This window comes from Callospermophilus lateralis, chromosome 2 (genome assembly GCF_048772815.1).
Source record: "Callospermophilus lateralis isolate mCalLat2 chromosome 2, mCalLat2.hap1, whole genome shotgun sequence".
In the NCBI taxonomy this organism is placed as follows: Eukaryota; Metazoa; Chordata; class Mammalia; order Rodentia; family Sciuridae; genus Callospermophilus; species Callospermophilus lateralis.
In genome coordinates this window covers 73,405,133-73,423,012 of record NC_135306.1, presented here as the reverse complement: position 1 = coordinate 73,423,012, position 17,880 = coordinate 73,405,133, and the positions used below count along the sequence as shown (strand labels likewise).

The following is a 17,880-nucleotide window of genomic DNA, read 5'->3' as shown; positions in this document are numbered from 1 at the left end:
GAATCCAAAAAGTTCTAAAAAGTTCATTAAAATACTTTCTTTGGGGCTGGGGTTGTGGCTCAGTCGTAAACACTTTCTTAGCATGTGTGAGGCACTGGGTTCAAACCTCAGCACCACATAAAATAAATAAATAAAATAAAGGTATTGTGTCCATTTACAACTTAAAAAATTAAAAAAAAACCCAAACCTTTCTTTGTCCAACTACATGTCTATGAGAGGCCAATTTTCTTATATACTTCAATCCAAACTATTCAAAAATAGACTGAATGCAGAAGCAAATATGAAGACCTAGCTGTCCTATTCCAGAAATGAGAGATTTGCAGAATTGCAGGACAAGGCCCTTCTCCCCTACTCCTGCCCCCCACTTCCTTTTCACCCTCTCTTCCTCCATCTTCTTTCCTGGGGGTTAAATCCTGGAGTGTTCTACCATTTAGCTACTTTCCCAGTCCTTTGTATTTATTTATTTTTACTTCTGAGATAGGATCTCACTAATTTGTTGAAACTGGCCTTGATCTTGTAATCCTCCTGCCTCATCCGCACAAAGAGGACTACAGGAGTGCCACTGTACCCTGCAAGAAAATGCTCTTCTAAACTTTAAATGTTTTTTTTTTTCCTTAAAAATGTTATTTATGTTAACATGTTTTAGACTAATCATTATTTTTTTTTAAATGAACTAGTTAATAAATACTTTTAAAGTCCCAATTTTAATTTCTAATATGGAAAATACTGGTAGACTCAATTCAAAGTTTTTTGGGGGTCGTTGGTAATTTTTATAAGTATGAAGTGATCCTAAGTCCAAAACATTTGAGAACTGCTGCTCTTGGGGATAAGAGACACTGGAATGTGGAATGGTCACTAAATTGCCCACAGTGTTAAAATTGTTTCTGCCTCACACTTCACCTTCTAGCTCTCTCTCACATTCTTTCAGCAAAAATTTTGGAATTGTCTAATTAAATATGTGGTATGTGTACCCACCAATTTTTTTTTTTTGTCTCTGCCAAAGTTGAAGAAGTAAAATCCTGTTCTCTTTCTGTTGTACTACCCTGAAAAAAAAAAAAAAAAAAAAAAAAAGACAATCTCCATTGCCATGGGAGTCATAAATACCTTTTAAACTATTTAGGCTTTATTGTCCCAGATGATGATAAATTTCTTAAAAATCAATCATTTAAAAGTATAGTTTAATTAGTAACTCCAAGAAAAGTTTGTTATTGTTGTTGTTTTTGTTTTATTAGATTACACAGATCATTCAGATGTAGTCCTAGTCAAGTTCTGGATAATTTAATAAGCTACTCTGAAATAAATACCATGTGTGTGGGATGGGAGTGCATACCTGAGGTCAGTGGTAGGGCACTTGCCTTGCATGTGGCATGGTTTTGATCTCCAGCAAAATACACACATACACACACACATACAAATAAATGAAAAGTAAGTGAAGACCATCTATGTATGTACATAATAAATTTGCGGGTATTTTGCTGCTCGGAAATCAGAAAGGATTGAGTTCATCAAATTGGGAAATCTTAGCAGATTAAAGTGGTTATATAACAACTAGGTCTGACATTTAGTTTAAGCTCTGTATTTTTTTATTCAGGGACAGTTGTAAAGAACAGTAATAAAAGAATCTTCCATTTCCTCTGTATTCCTTATCAAAATGATTTAACGTGACCTGAAGTGAAAAATGTTTTATTTGTGTATTTTACTCCCCAGGAGACTGGGCAGCCCTGACGCATGTATGACACTTGAGGAAAAGGAGATCTTTCACTGCTGTTTTGAAACTGGGTTTTTGGACTGAAATAATGAGGGATTTAGTTCATGGAGAGAGGAAGGAAGGGGTGTGACATCACTTTGGTTTGTACCTTTATGATCTACTCTGTTGGGAGGGTCACTGTTGAATTCTTCTAATTCCCCAGTTGGCTCTGTGGAGAATTCATAAATGCTTTCTACTCATTTACTCATGAGTTTATATGATCTGGAAACTCATTCTAAGGTGCTAAATACCTTTGTCCAAGAAGGCAGTACAGGAAAGGGTTAGTAAAATCTCTCACCTCTGTAGGAGAAGTGGCATTTTAGAGAATTGTGGTTTATTTAGTTGACATCATATTTTTAGAGGTTTTCCTTTAAAAAAGAAAATTACTACCAACAAAAGAATGTTCACCTTTTATTACCAAAAAGGAAAAAATAAAAGATGTAAGATTATTCTGTGGTCTCTTTCAAAGTATAGTGCTAAATGCTGCCCTCTGGAAAGAGTATTTAGTGAACTGGGTGGCACATAACTATAATTCTAGCAATGAGGAGGCTGAGGCAGGAGAATAGCAAGTTGAAGGCCAGCCTCAGCAACTTAGCAAGACACTGTCTTAACATTAAAAAACTGGGGAGGGGGGGTGGCGGTTTGCTGAGAATGTACCTCAGTGGTAGAACACCTCTGGGTTAAATCTCTGAAAGCACCAACATAAAAAAATAAAAAATAAATTTTTAAAAAAAGATTATTTAAAGGAAAATCAACATACCTCATGGTAATGTTGTTGCAACAGGCCTTTAATTTCTGGATACGTTGGGTTTGGATGCTGTTTTTCTGAGTGTTCCTCTTGGATCCAGTGAGTGAAATGAGGCATCCCTGCAGAGTTCAAACAAAATTCAGGACAGGGCTCTGAGCTGATGCTTCCGGTGAACCAGCCAGCTTTGCACTGATACTTTTCCTAAGCCAAAAGATTGTTCGCGCACCTGCAAGTCCACGTGCCTGGCACTCAGTCTGAAGGGGTCTTGCTCCAAGGAAGGAGCTCTGTGGAGAATATAGCAAACATCACTCTGGAGTCTGAAAATCTTCCTTCTTCATTTAACCTATTCTGTTGCTTCCCCAAAGACTGCAAATTCCAAGATGAATAAAGCAATGCCTCTTTTGAGGTAAATTATAATAAGGTTAATAAGTAAAGATAGCAGACCAAGTACAGTCAAACTTCAGTACTGTGATATGTGAATAGAACTGTTGGCATCAAAATGGGAGCAAGTCATCAGTTCATCCAAAAAGTATTTATTAGATGTTGGATTTTATTTTCTAACTTTATTTTGTTTATTTAGTTATTTATGTGGTGCTGGAGATCAACCCAGTACCTCACGCATGCAAGACAAGTGCTCTACGACTGAGCCACAACCCCAGCCCAGATGTTAGCTATTTGAGGGTCCAACCTCCACTCTTTTTTAAAAAAGAAAACAAATGACCTGTTGTTACCTGTCCCTTCTCATGCCCAATCGTACAGCACTATGGAATTAAAACAAATAAATCAATTTTCTGAAAGCTAAGGAATCTCTCTAAGATTATGCCTGCTCAGAGATTTCCCTGAGAAAATGGTCTGGAAACCCTCAAAAATTGTAGGGTAGACATGCTGTCAGGGAGGGGCTGAGGCTGGGGCACTTATCTGGAATGGGTGAGGGCCTGGGTTTGATCCCCCAGCACCACAAAGGAAAAAAAAAAAAAAATTACTGTCAGTTAGGAAAGTGTTATTTTATGTACAGCTGCTGTTGGAGGACCAGTCTTTGGAACAATTCTTTCTAATTCCTGGCCCTCACCTGAGGCCTAAGATTGAATGTAAAATCGGATTGTATTTTAGGGTAAAGCAAACTGAAGTCAACACTATTTTTTTTTCCTCCCCCAAGTAACAATAATTAAAAAACAAACAAAATACACCCCTTCTGTGAAGGTTGCCACAGTGGCCACAGAAATGGCATAGTCCCCACTGTTAGCTACTATTGTGTCAATGGTTTACTACTCCATCAGAAGAAGCTAGCCCATTGGGCATTTGTCCCATCCATATTTGGGCTACTACATCAGAACCAGCAAACCTGACCATGGGGTCTCTCCAGGGTGTGTTGGAGAGCATATTGAAAATGAGACCATTATGAAAGCAGAAAAAAAAAAATAAAGTTTTAAAGTAAGAATTATTTGAAATACTTGAAAATCGAGACTGCTTTTCTCTTGCCATAATTTTGAGCTAAGGTATGGGAGTTTAGGAAAACCAATTCTATGTTCTTGTTATACGTGTGCTTCCCTGTTTATACCTGTGGAGGAAAATTCTACAAAGTGTACCTGAAGTTCTATTTTAAATGTGTTCATTTTGTTGCCCATTCAAAAAGCAGAATGACTGGCACTGGGACATTGGGAGCTATCGTATAAAAGTAGGCCATAAAGGACACTAAATTGTATTATGAGTGGTCCTGTGAGGGAGATTTAAAAGTCAGAATGTATTTTCTGTGGGAAAAAAATACATTAAAGTTAAATTCTCAGGCTACCAACCAAAAGCTGAGTTTTACCTTTGATTTAACTAAAAATATATAACATGGAATTAAAAATATTTTCATATTAGATAAAGACCAAGCTTATTGGTTGGTGGGGTTCTGTGGTGGAACCAATGTCATCTGTCTCTAGACTTTTAATCCAGCTAATGGAAGAGGTTGGCTATGACTTGCATTTTGTGGAATGGGACAGATTTTATTACAAAGGAAGAAAGAATTCCAGTGAACCACTTGGATTTTGGGACAGTTAAGGGCTGTGTAACATGAGGCAATACTGCCAAGGTAAACTAGGTTTATGGACTATGTATAAAATCTTGCCAAGATGGCATCTTTCCTCTGGACTTTTTCCTGCTCCCTGTGAAATCTTAGGCAAAGGAAAAGGTTTTATGAGTGAGATTTTTGAAGTTTTGAGAGCTAGATATTTATGCCGTAGGAGTATGGTGCAAGATATAAAAGTGATTTTTAGCTGACTTAAGAGAACCCATCAGTTATGTATTTATTAGGATACATGTTGCTCAAAATGAGATAATGGATGAATTGTATTTTTGTGTTCACATTTGGCTTATTTATGTAGTAGAAATCAGCTTTGGTTGATCTTAGCATTTTAATGAGTAGCCATGATAACTAAACATTATCTTGCTTAGCTGAACTACCGTGGTTATGCTTCTAACTTAGACACTTTCTGTTCAGTCCCAGAAATCCTGGATCGAAGGAGTGTTCGACAAGAGAGAATGCAACAAAATCATACCCAGTTCAAAAGACCCTCACAGGTATACTTTTTAATTAAAGTTTTCTTTTTAAAACAATTTGACTAGCAAGACTATTTGTAGACATTTAGAAATACCACTTGTCAGAAGATCTGGTAATATCTATAAAGTTAGCATTAATTAATTTTAATGAGTGTTTGTGTTTTTTCCCTTTATAAAAGAACTATATGCTTATTGTAGAAAATCTGCTAAGAAAAGGGACCTTGTCAATTTTGTGCCTCACTTCAGCCCCAGTGCCTATGACAGTCCCTATCCCAAATGAGGCTCCTTATAAGTGCCTGATCATTGAATTAATGAAGTATAAAGAAGAAAGAAGTTAAACACAGTGATATCACTGTTAATATTGTGATGAATTTTTTTTCTTTCTCTTTTTTGATTGGTAATGGAGATTGAGCCCATGGGTGCTTAATTACTTTATATTTTAAATGTAAACCCTTTATATTTTTAAGTTGGAGACAGAATCTTGCTAAATTGCTAAAGCTGGCCTTGAACTTAAATCCTCCTGTCTCAGCCTCCTGAGCTGCTGGGATTATAGGCATGCCCCAACATGCCCAGCTGTGGTGGATTTTATTCTACTTGCTCTTGTTCCTCTTTATGGGGGAGTTAGATGTTAAAGGAAAATAATACATCCATTCCATCAAATTTGGATAAATAATTTATAATATTTGGATATTAAATGTTCAAAAAATTGTGAATATTCCTCATCCTCAACTGAATTATCTGTGACTATTTTGGACCTATAAGGATACTGTACTTAGATTATTTGAACAGGTAATTTCAGTTCTATTTTCCTCCCATAGGTTTTCTGTTTGAACAAAAATGGTCAGTAGAACAGAGTAGTTTGAGTTTGACTACTTTGTGTTCTTGACAGCCCTCTGGAAACTCCACTTGCAGAACAAAGTTCAATAAGGCAGCCTGTGAAAGATAGGGGAAGAAATGGATATGGAAAATTCCCCAGGGCAATCAGATCCATGGAATTAAGATTGGCTATCTTTGCCCTTGGGGCAAAAACTAAAAGGAAAATAGAAGAGTCACATTTTAATTAGGGGAGCCACTCTATACTTAGGTTCTTTGAGCCATTGGCCTTAAATTCATTAGAGTGTAGAAATCATAACTGTGTGCTTAGGAACACATTGAGGTTCTTGAAATTCTTTTTCTTTGGGGATGACTAAAATAGTGTTCCTTGCCTTTGTTAAACATTGACCAGTTCCACCCTCATCAAATTACCTGCCCTCTGTAAGCCCCGTGATTGGAAATTCTCATTTTACTTGTTTACAAAATGTTTATAGATGCCAAGGCAACCTTGTTTTTCTCCTTCGTCTTTTATGATGTCTTGTAATGTTATGTGGCTGCAGTGGAAAGCAGACTACGTTCCAAGTGGGTCATTTTGCTTCTGAAAATGGAAAATCGTCTTCATGATCACCTTGAACTTCACACACACACACACACAAAATGCTAAATCAGTTAGACTCAAGAAGAACATCAGTGGGAGCCAAAGGTATAGCTCAGTGGTACAGCACAAATGTAGGAGGCATGAGGCCCTGGATTCAATCCCCAACATGAGAAAAAAAAAAAAAAAAAAAACCAAACAAAACAATGATCCTAATTCCATGAATGATCTAAGACCTGATATGTTTTATGCAGAAGAGAGCTAACTCCATCTTTGTGAGATTATAAAAAGTTACTGGATGGCAAAGGCTTTTTTCTTAGATACTAGTAAGATTCTCTAAATTGTAGCTTTTATGTAATTTTCTTCATTATAATGGAAAAAATTGGCAGTATTTCATTATTATAAATTTCAATAAAATTTATCTTTGATTCTTTCTTATTTTTACTTCCTAATGAGAACCAACCTGATAGACTCAGTTATAGCATCTTTTTCCTCTTCCTTCTCAACATGCTCTAGAGGTAAAACTTCTAAGCACAGACATTCCCTGAAGGCAAGGACAGGAAGACATGAAAAGCCTGAATATGAGTTTCGGAATTACAGAATGACCCTTATTCTATGAACACTGCCTTTGTTTCTATTATTTTAATTTGAGTTTCCTGTTAAAACTTCTTTACACTGAAAATATGATCTTTGATGACCACAGTGCTAACCCCCAAATCCAGAAGGTTCTTCTGAATCATAAAAGGAAAGATTAACAAGGATAAAGATCATAATTATGCCAACTGCCTTCCAAATTGTTTTATAAATTTAATAAAATACCTATCAAAATCCTAAAAGGGCTGGAGGTGGTGGCTCATGCCTGTGATCTCAGTGACCCAAGAGTCTGAGGCAGGAGGATGGCAAGTTCCAGGCCAGCCTCAGCAACTTTGCAAGACTCTGTCTCAAGATAAAAAGGGTTGAGGTTGTATCTCAGTGGTAAAGCATCCCTAGATTTGTTCTCCAGTATCCTTCCCTCTAAAATATTCTAACAATATATTTTTTTCAGGAAACTTGACAACAGTTCAAAATTCATATGAATGTATAAAAGTGTCCAGAAAAGTAAAATAATTTTTAATATTTTGTTTTTGGAACCTAGGGTTGAACTGGGCATTTCACATGCTAAACATGTACTCTAGTCTAGGAAAGTAAGATAACTTTTTAAAAACAAGACTGTAGTATTGAGGGCTTTCCATATCCAGGGTCAAGATACATTGAAAAGCCAGGTGAGGGGGCGCCTGTAATCCCAGCAACTTGGGAGGCTGAAGCAGGAGAATCAAGAGTTCAAAGCCAGCCTCAGCAAAAGTGAGGCCTTAAATAACTGACTGAGACTCTGTCTCTAAATAAAATACAAAATTGGGCTGCGGATGTGGCTCAGTGGTTGAGTGCCCCTGAGTTCAACCCTTGGTTACACCCCCTCAAAAAAGATATTGAAAGCATAATAGTGAAAACATTTCTTCTTGCACATGCAATGATGTATTGGATGCGTGCCTGACAAGTAATGAGCTTGCCAAGCTCAAATAATCATTTTAATTAATTTATAGGGCAGATGCTATTTCCAACTGTGAAAACTGGGACTTAGAGGAATCACTAAATCAATGAGATTTAAGTCTAGCATATTGGTTTCAAACTCCAAAATGTTTTAATAATTATATCATTGTTGTTACAGTATATGTAGTAAATGACATATGGAAAATACATGGTATAGGAACACTCAGCAAATCTTGATTACGAGACTATGGAAAATAATAGGTATTGACTATATAATCATTAGGTATATTTTTAAATACAAAAGTAAACTAATAGATGTTTGGTTTCTTTCATTTAGATGTACTCCAGGCTGCCAAGTTTGCCAGAATTTAATCAGGTAAGATTTGTATAAATAAGCTTCTTTTTAACTTTGAGGCATGTGTTTATGACTCAATAGGATAGTTTCCTTGCATCTTGAATGGACTCAGTACAAAGTCTATGCTATTTGCTTTTCCAAGGAAGGTTTTAAAAATGAGATTTTTTTGATGGTGAGTGATTGTTTGAATGTAATTGATTATTTGAATTACTTGAGACATTAACCTACATAACTGAAGGTCTTTGACAAGAGTTGCTGCCAATTGAAACATGGAAAACATTAAAATTTTATCTTAATATTATCTTGTGCTTGGATAAAATAATATGCGTCATGTGCTTGATCCATGGCTTGCAAGTAAGTTTTATGCATACCAAGCTCTATGGGAAAAACATTTGTACTTATTGAAATTCAAAGTGCAATACAAATTTTAACAATGATGTATACTTTAAACTATGTGTTATTAACTGATTTTACCTTCCTTTTTTAAAAAAAATATTTTAGGTAATTTTTGGTGATCAATTTTACCTTTCCTTATTCTTCCTTCTTTTTTTAATATTTCTGGTAATTTTTATTTTTTTAAAATTTTTGTTTGTTTTTTTTAGTTATATATGACAGTTGAATCTATTTTGATATTTTATACAAACATGGAATGTATCTTATTCTAATTAGGATCCCTGTCTTGTGGATGTACATGATGTTGAGAGTCACTGTTGTGTATTAGCATATGTACATAGGAGAGTTATGTCAAATTCATTCTACTGTTACTTTTTTTTTAGTAGAGAGAAATAAAATTACCTTAATTCTGATTATATCCTTAGGTTTACATTAAGAACTGGATAATGAAAAATAAATTTTTATAAAATAGAGTCCTCAGTTTAGCAAGTCAGATGAAAAGGAAAATAATATACACAAAATTTTAGAGTGTTTGAGAAACACCTACTAAACTCTATAACACCAGATAAGCATTGGTTATTGTGGTTGTAATATTACACTTAATGACTGATTTGACTGAATTTGGAAAATACTCTGGCACTTTTTTTTTTGTATCCAGGAAAGGACTTTGATGTCTTTAGCCACATATGAAGTACTTTCCAGGTGGATTAGTATCTGTAATTATGTGTTGATTCCGTCTATCTGCATTAGTTTTAGTTGCTCATAAGAATCTTTGCAAGAGCTGCACACAACATCTTTAAATCATACAATATGTTCTCTTCTCTCACAACTCTCCCTCACTTTTTTTTTTTACCCCCCAGTAGTGGGAATTGAACTCAGCACCTTGCATGTGCCAGGCAAGCACTCTACCGCTGACACTGAGCTACATCCCCGGCCTTTTTATTTTATTTTGAGACATGATATCTTTACCCAGGCTGGTTTGAAACTTGTGATCCTCCTGAATCAGTCTGCTGAGTTTCTGGGATTATAGGCATGTACCAGCATCTCACAATATACACTCTGGAACGTTGGTCATTAAATTGTGATGTATAAACTCCACAGAATTGAAAAAAAAATACATTCAGGGATCCTGAAGAGAGACTGGAATTTGTATTTCTGTTTTTAAATCTAAAAGATAATTAAAATTCACTAATATATTTTTTCAACATGCTGTAGAGGTAAAACTTCTAAGCACAGACATTCCCTGAAGGCTAGGACAGGAAGACATGAAAAGCCTGAATATGAGTTTCTGAATTACAGAATTTTAGAGTGTTTGAGAAACACCTAGTAAACTCTACAGCACAATTTTCAATTTCACATAGTTCAAAACTAAAGTTTAAGAAGATTTATAGTGAAAAATGTTTATCTTATTCTTGCCCTAGGGTGGAGGCAGCCCATTCCCACTTACCCTATTCATGGTTCCCATGATTATTAGTTTCTTGTGATTTCTTTATGAGTTTTTAGTACACACATAGCAAAAATGAATGTGTTAAATTTTTCTTCATTCCTCTGTTTTCCACAGACACTAAGACATAGTAGAGGTACTCCCTGTGTGCTTTGTTGAATGCTTCCATACACCTTAAAATGCTTTCTGTAACAGGATAGAGAGAGCTCTGGATGCCCCATGAATTTCATGTTTGATTTTCTATTGAAGAATGATGTTTAGGTTATCTAATTATTTGCAATCTTTTGCAATTGTGAACCAAACAATAATGAATAACTTGGGGCATTTGCAATTTCACTTATGTCTTGACTAATTTATTATGAAGATTAACATTAATATACACTATAATTTATACATAAATATATAGTTATTGGGGTGCATTCTCAAATGATTTTTGGTGTTGATAAAGTGGTCTTTACACATTTTACTGGGTATGTATCATTAAGTTTTGGGGAGTATGTACATCCTAGCTCTTTCTTAATGATTTTAAAGTATAGAGTTCAGTAGTGTTTAGTACATTCCTACTGTTGTGTAATGGATCTCCAGAACTTTTTAAAAATTATTATTATTTTTATTTGTTCTACTTTGTACATGACAGCAGAATGCATTTCAATTCATCATATGCAAATGGAGAACAACATTTCAGTTCTCTGGTTGTACAAGGTCACACCATTTGTGCAATCATACATGTACCTAGGGTAATGATGTCCATTTCATTCATCATCTTTCCTACCCCCATAATTCCTCCCAGCCCTCCCCTTTGCTCAATCCAAAATTCCTCCATTGTTCCCATCTGCCCTCCCCCATCATAGATCAGCATTCACTAATCAGAGAAAACATTTGGCCTTTAGTTTTTTGGGGATTGGCTTACTCTGCTTAGCATAATATTCTCCAGCTCTGTCAATTTACCTGTAAATTCCATAATTTAATTCTCTTTTAATGCTGAGTAATATCCAGAATTTTTTCATCTTGTAACACTGAAACCCTATCCACTACGTGTCTCTCCTTTGCCTTTTTCCGCAGCCACTGTAACCACTATTCTACTTTCAGTCTCTATGAATTTGACTCCTTTAGATATCTCATCTAAGTGGAATCACATCACATCTGTCTTTTCTGGCTTATTGAATTACCATAATGTCTTCAAGTTTCACCTTTGATTTAGCATATATCAGAATTTCCTTCCTTTTAAAGGTTAAATCATATTCCATTGTATGTATACGCATTTTGTTTATCCATTCATCCAAGATGGATATTTGTGTTATATCCACCTCTTGGCTATTGTGAATAATGCCTCTATGCACATGAGTATGCAAGAGATTTTTAACATTTTAGAAAAACATTCCCCAAAATGATACTTATGTCTAATCAAAGGAGAGAACCAAGGAGGGTATTTCTAAATTTAGAAGACAATCCAATGTAATGTAATTAGTCTAATATAAATATTAATGTAAACTTGTAAGGCTTATTAACATATGGCATCTGTATATTACTCTGGGAAAATGTAGAAACATTGCATTGATTTTCTATGCTAAAGTCATTTGTTTTCTGGAATGTAGGTGTTGCTGTGGCCGATTGATCCAAGACCATCATGGGATAGATTATGCCTGGACTTGCTCGGCTGTCAAGGGTAATGAAAGTGAACAGTGGTCTGTTGAAAAACATACAATGAAAACCCCTACAGATACCTTTGGCACTATTAATTTCCAAGATGGAGAACACACCTACCACTCTAAGGTTTGCTAAAAAGATTAATTTTGACTCATAATGTCAGAGGTTTCAGTCCATGGTCACTTGGCCTTGTTGCTTTGGGCCCGTGGTAGCACTGGACATCATGGCAGGAACACATGATGTTCACCTCATGGAGGCTAGGAAGCAGAGAGAGAGAGAGATGAGAAGGGCCTGAGGTCCCAACATTCCCCTCAAGGACATGCCCCCAATGAATGACCACTAGGACCCACTTCTGAGAAGGCATCTCTAATAGTACCTTAAGGTGGCAGCCAAACTTTAACATGTGGGCCTGTGGAGACACATCTTAACCACAGCACATAGTAGACAGGCTAGCCATCCTTCAGGTACTTTCTCTTGAGCATGTGAATTCCCTGTTGTTTGAATCACAGGCAGTTTTCCCAGGTAAGCCCACTGCAGGAAAACTGTGCATCAGCTGTACCCTGGAGTGTGACCAGCAGGTGGATGGATTTCAAACAAAAGTTCATCCTCGTGAATACAGTTTTTTTCTTTTCTTTTCTTTTCTTTTTCAGTCCTGAAGATTGAACTCAGGTGTGCTCTACCACTGAGCTACATCTGCAGTCCTTTTAATTTTACTTTGAGACAGTCTCTCCCTGCCCAGGCTGGCCTTGAACTTATGATCCTCCTGCCTCAGTATCCCAGTTTCTGGGATTATAGATGTGTGTGACCATGCCCATCTTTCTAGTATTTTGTTTTTTCCATATTTTTTTTTGGTGCATTATAGTTGTACTTAATGGTGAGATTCATTGTTACATTTCTGTACATGCACATAATATAGCCATGTAGTTTGGCTAATTTTTGTTATTTTAATATGGCAGCGGTGTCCTAACTTATAATTTAAATCATGATTATTCTTGGATTCTTTCAATTACATATTTGGTGATAGCTTTCCTATCCCAATATTCAGAAATTCAAAATTTTAATAATGAAATAAGGGATGGTGTATTATGAATTTCAAAGATGAATAGCTACCATTTGCTGGGTGCAGTGGCACACATCTATAATCCCCAGCAGCCTTGGTGGCTGAGGCAGGAGGATGGATAGTTCAAAGCCAGCCTCAGCAACTTAGCTAGGCCCCAAGCATATCAGTGACACCCTGTCTCAAAATAAAAAATAAACATGGCTCAGCTGTGGCTGGGTTCAATCCCCAGTTCTCCCCCATCTTGTCCCAATTTCTACCATTCTGGAGGATAGTGTGAGATCCCTACCTGCAGGTATGATTTCTACCTGTGGTTCTTCTGGGTTTCTTATTGCTCTAATTTCATTCTATAAATCTGGACTATTCTTATTGCTTTTTGGACATATACTTGAGGGAGGCAAGCCCATCTCAATATTATAGTATTTGAATGGCCTATATGTGGCTACATCTTCCTGGACAAAGAAGGCCAGTTGTGCCATGTAAATCTTAGGCAAAATACAAAATGATCCGGAAGCTACTTGCTGGTTTGGATTTCCCTCATCTTTTATTTTGCTTGCATTGACTATTCAGAGATGACTGTTCTGTGAAAAGAATTTGTTTTGGAAAAGAAAATGTTTTTAGAAGGACATGATGAATAAAGAAAATGATTGGAAGGTTAAAAACTTCAAAATAAGTTCTTGTAAGTGCTTCTGAATCTTTTGTTATGTGAATATGTGAAGGGGTCCAGTGGATGTAAAGCCACAGCATTTATGAAGTCACATTTCACCTACTTCTCGCAGCTTTCTGTTACCAGGTTTGCTGAGGTGGTGATTTTGGCTAGTTGTTTGAAGTGTTTCTGCCTCCCCTCAGGCCTTCTGGAGGACAGTGGGGGCCAAGCCTCTAGCCAGAGGAAACTTTCCTACAGTGACTTAGAATTCCCAGAAGGAACTTAAAGGGGGTGTGAGATCTTTTAAAAGTAAATATTTCCAATATGTGAGGATGAACTTTAAGAGAGATTGTAGACACTTCCTTGCAGGTTTTGGCCATTTTGGTCTCCCTGCTGTGTGCTCATTGTTTCCATGCTTGGTATGTATTTTTCACTGTTTTCTGTTCATGGATATGTGTCTGTCTTCCAGTATATTAGAACTTCTTATGATACCAAACCGGATCATCTATTACATTTAATGTTGAAAGAGTGGAAGATGGAGTTGCCCAAGCTTGTCATCTCTGTCCATGGGGGTCTCCAGAACTTTAAGATGTCCTCTAAACTTAAAGAGATCTTCAGCCAGGGTTTGGTCAAAGCTGCAGAGACAACAGGAGCGTGGATAATAACGGAAGGCATCAACATGGGTAAAGCACGCGTTCATCTGTCTGTCTCTCTTCTCTCCCTCCCCCGCTTTCCTTCCTTCTTCTTCCTTCTCTCCCTTCTTTTCTCCTCTTTTTCCTTCCTTCCTCCTTCCCTCTCTCCCTGTCCTTTCTCACTGTGCAGCAGGCATTATGGCATCTAATCTCAGGTCTGCAGTTCTCCCAGGACATGTGGTGATGTGAAAGGGAAAGATAAAAACTTGTGACTGGGGCTGGGGATGTGGCTCAAGTGGTAGCGGCCGCATGCATGCATGTGGCCTGGGTTTAATCCTCAGCACCATATACAAACAAAGATGTTGTGTCCACCGAAAACTAAAAAAAAAAAAAAAAAAAAAAAAAAAAAATTAAAAAAATTCTCTCTCTCTCTTTAAAAACAAAACAACAACAACAACAAAACAACAACAACAACAACAACAACAAAAAACAAAACAAAAAAAACTTGTGACTGGAAAATAAGCCCAGAAAAATGACAGACTTTTCCTAGAATGTTTTTATCATTGTCAAAATATGCTATATTAATGTAACTTCAAGTAAACTTCTGGCAAAAAAGTAGTCTTTCTTGAACCTAAGTCTCTTAAACCAAAACTCTTGAGACCAAGGGTTCTCTGCAATAGTAGGGTTCATTGAGCTATTCCAGATGTTAGCCAGACGAGGAGCTGGTCCTGAGACAAGTTCTACAACTACCAGCAGCAGGACCAGCACAGTTGGAAATGTGTCCACTGGATACAAGAGTCAAGAGCATTTTTATAATGAAAATTTGGAGAAGGAAAGCATAAATTGTTCATGTTGAATTCACATTGGTGATATATAAGAGGGGTAGGATAATATGAAGGAGAGAAGAACAGTTTACAGAATACGATTGTTCCTGGTTGGGTTGGGGTTAATAGTCTGGAAATTTCATTTGTAAGCATCATGTGGTGACCCCTGATCAGCCACCTGGAGTTTTGAGTCAAGGTTTCAACATACATTCAGGAATGTGAAACATCCTTTTGTTCCTTTCTGCCTATAGCTATTAACAGATTAATTTCTCTTATCTCTTCCCACTTCCATCCTCTGGTCCTTGTAACTAAATTTAGGACATCTTTTAGTCGGGTGTAGTGGTGCATGTCTGTAATGGTAAGTGACTCAGAAAGCTGGGGCAGGAGAATTGCAAGTTCGAGGCTTGGGCAACTTAGCAAGACTGTCTCAGAACAAAAAATAAAAAGGACTGACAGTGCAGCTCAGTGCTAAATTGTCCCTGGGTTCAATCCCCAGTACTCCACCATCAACAACAACAAAAAAGGACGTCACAGAAGTTTTCTTTTATCAAGGCTGTTGTGAGATTAATAGGAACATCAAACCCATACAAATGTGTAGTGTGTGTTGCCTATATAGTAGCTAAACTCAGTCATTGTCAAGTTCTTAGATATTGGAAACATGCATAAACATTGCATTGATTATTTGGGGAATGAATAGACAATTACTTTTTTTTTTAATGACATGATTGTCAATACACTGTCTATATCATTGACTTTTATGTTTAATTAAATTTTATTATTATTATTATTTTTGCAGTTCTGGGGATTGAACCCAGTGATGCTCTTTTACTGAGCTATATCCCTGGCCCTTTTATTTTTCACTTTGAGGGTCTTGCTAAGTTGCCCAGGCCAGTCTCAAATTTGCCATCTTCCTACCTCAGCCTCTAGAGTTGCTGGGGTTATGGGCATGTGCTAACACCCCTGGCTAATTGACTTTTTTTTTGTATCACAGATATAACCCAGGGGTGCTTAACCACTGAGCAACATCCCCTTTCTCTTTTTATTTTTCATTTTGAGATAGGATCTCGCTAAGTTGCTGAGGCTGGCTTTGAATTTGCCATTCTCCCACCTCAGCCCCCTGAGTCTCACTGCAATCTGACATTCAGGAACCTCATATAGTGGCCTTTGAACCTTATTCCTTTGCATCAGTTTATGAACATCCTGCACATAAGAATCCTCTGGGGAACTTAAAACAAACAAACAAACAAAAAAACCCAGAAATAAAAAAAACAGATGCACATGCTCTTCCTCAGATGAATCTGCAGCTTCCAAGGGTCTAGCTTCTGAAGTGAATCTAATGTGTAGCCAGGCTTGAGAACAAGTGACTCCCCCAACCCTCATCTCTTGCTGATCTGTTGCTAACAGATGGCTTTCCATCTCTCTTTACTCTTCTCTCTTCTGAATCCAAAGTCTCTGATTAAATCATGCCCATCTTTTAGGGCTGACACAAGATGTCAACACATTCATGAAGCAGCATCTGATGTCTCAACTAGAGCTATTTACTTTTATCTCTTAATTCCTATAGCAGTGATTACCTGCAGCCCGTGTCTGTTTGCTTCACACATTAGCATGAGTCTGTGTAGTAGCTCTCTGCCCTGTGGTGCACCAGAGGCCAGCCTACACCTTTGTCCAAGTAATTATCAACATGTGCTGATTTAACAATTTCTTTTGACTGAAGAGGAATGAAGGAAGCAAATGATAAACAAATTAGCAACAAATGACCACAAAAACCCATAAAAAGCAAAATGAAACAAGAGATTCGGCCTGTCACTAATAGGAACCTGATAGTTTGCCTTGTATATTTTATAGATGATTATTGTTTCACATTTTGACATAAACTGAAGCTGGCAGAGTTCTAAGTCTATTGTATGGTACTTATTTTATTTCCTGTAAAAAAAGAGAGTGGGGAGGAGAACTTTTAGAGAGCTCAGAAAAAGGTCAACTTGGAAAAGACAATTTTTTGTTAAATAACTGCATTACAGGTTTCATTTTACTTATTGCTTTTTAGAAAAGAAAATTTAGGTGAGGGTCACCAAACCTAAAGAAAAGCATAGACAGTAGTGGGAAGATGATTTAAGTAGATTATATGAACAAGAGAGATGATGGGAAATGAGGAAGACTTGCAACTCCTCTAAATAACCATCAGTCTGATTCAACCAGAGCTCCTAAACAGATCTCAGGTCCTACCCCAGACTCACAGAATCAGTATCTGCATTTGAACAACACCTTGGATGATTCTTGCACATTTAAATTTTCTTTTGCACATTTAAATTTGAGAAGCTCTGCTTATGAATGCCTGTCTATCTTGAGACGCTTCTGAACTAAAACTGAACATTTTTTTTTGGCACGGCTATTTGACAATTACTGAGTTGAATGCCACCAGCCTTCAAGATCTACTAGGTCTAGAACATTTGGATAGGTGTGGATGAAAGACAAACATGTGGCCCTAGGTGAGGGACACAGGTGGGCTGTGACAGCAGACAAAAAGCAACTGATTAGAATTTGATGCTGGCAGGGTTAAAAAGAAAGTTTGAGGAAAAGGAAAGGGAGGATGAATTCTGTTTTGAACTGAGGGCCCCTTTAAGGCTTGGATGAGGATACAACACATGGATTGGTCTTCAGCAAGGCAGCGGTGGCACTTCATCATGAGAATCACAGAAAGAGATCAACACAAGTGTAGAGAGAAGTGATAAGGTCACTGGCTGCAGTGTGTGCCATGTGGCAGGGCTCAGGGACAGTAAGGGAGACTGGAGCCAGATTGGGTGCTGTGCTCATGGCCTGGCTTTATTCTCTGTGTGGCAAGGGGCTTTTGAAGGGTTTTGAACCAGAGAATGGATAGGGGAATGATATGGTCAGATTGAATTTTGCAGAG

At 37.1% G+C, this 17,880-nt stretch overlaps 1 protein-coding gene across 1 annotated transcript in view; it reads left to right on the top strand.

Annotated features, from left to right (window-relative positions):
• Positions 1 to 4,947: 4,947 nt before the first annotated feature.
• Trpm6 (transient receptor potential cation channel subfamily M member 6) overlaps positions 4,948 to 17,880 on the top strand; it is a 112,001-nt gene continuing 99,068 nt past the window's right edge. Inside the window, 4 exon segments of the mRNA XM_076841511.2 lie at positions 4,948 to 5,057; positions 8,309 to 8,347; positions 11,759 to 11,936; positions 13,983 to 14,196. Of these exon segments, the coding sequence (XP_076697626.2) occupies positions 4,948 to 5,057; positions 8,309 to 8,347; positions 11,759 to 11,936; positions 13,983 to 14,196 (541 nt within the window).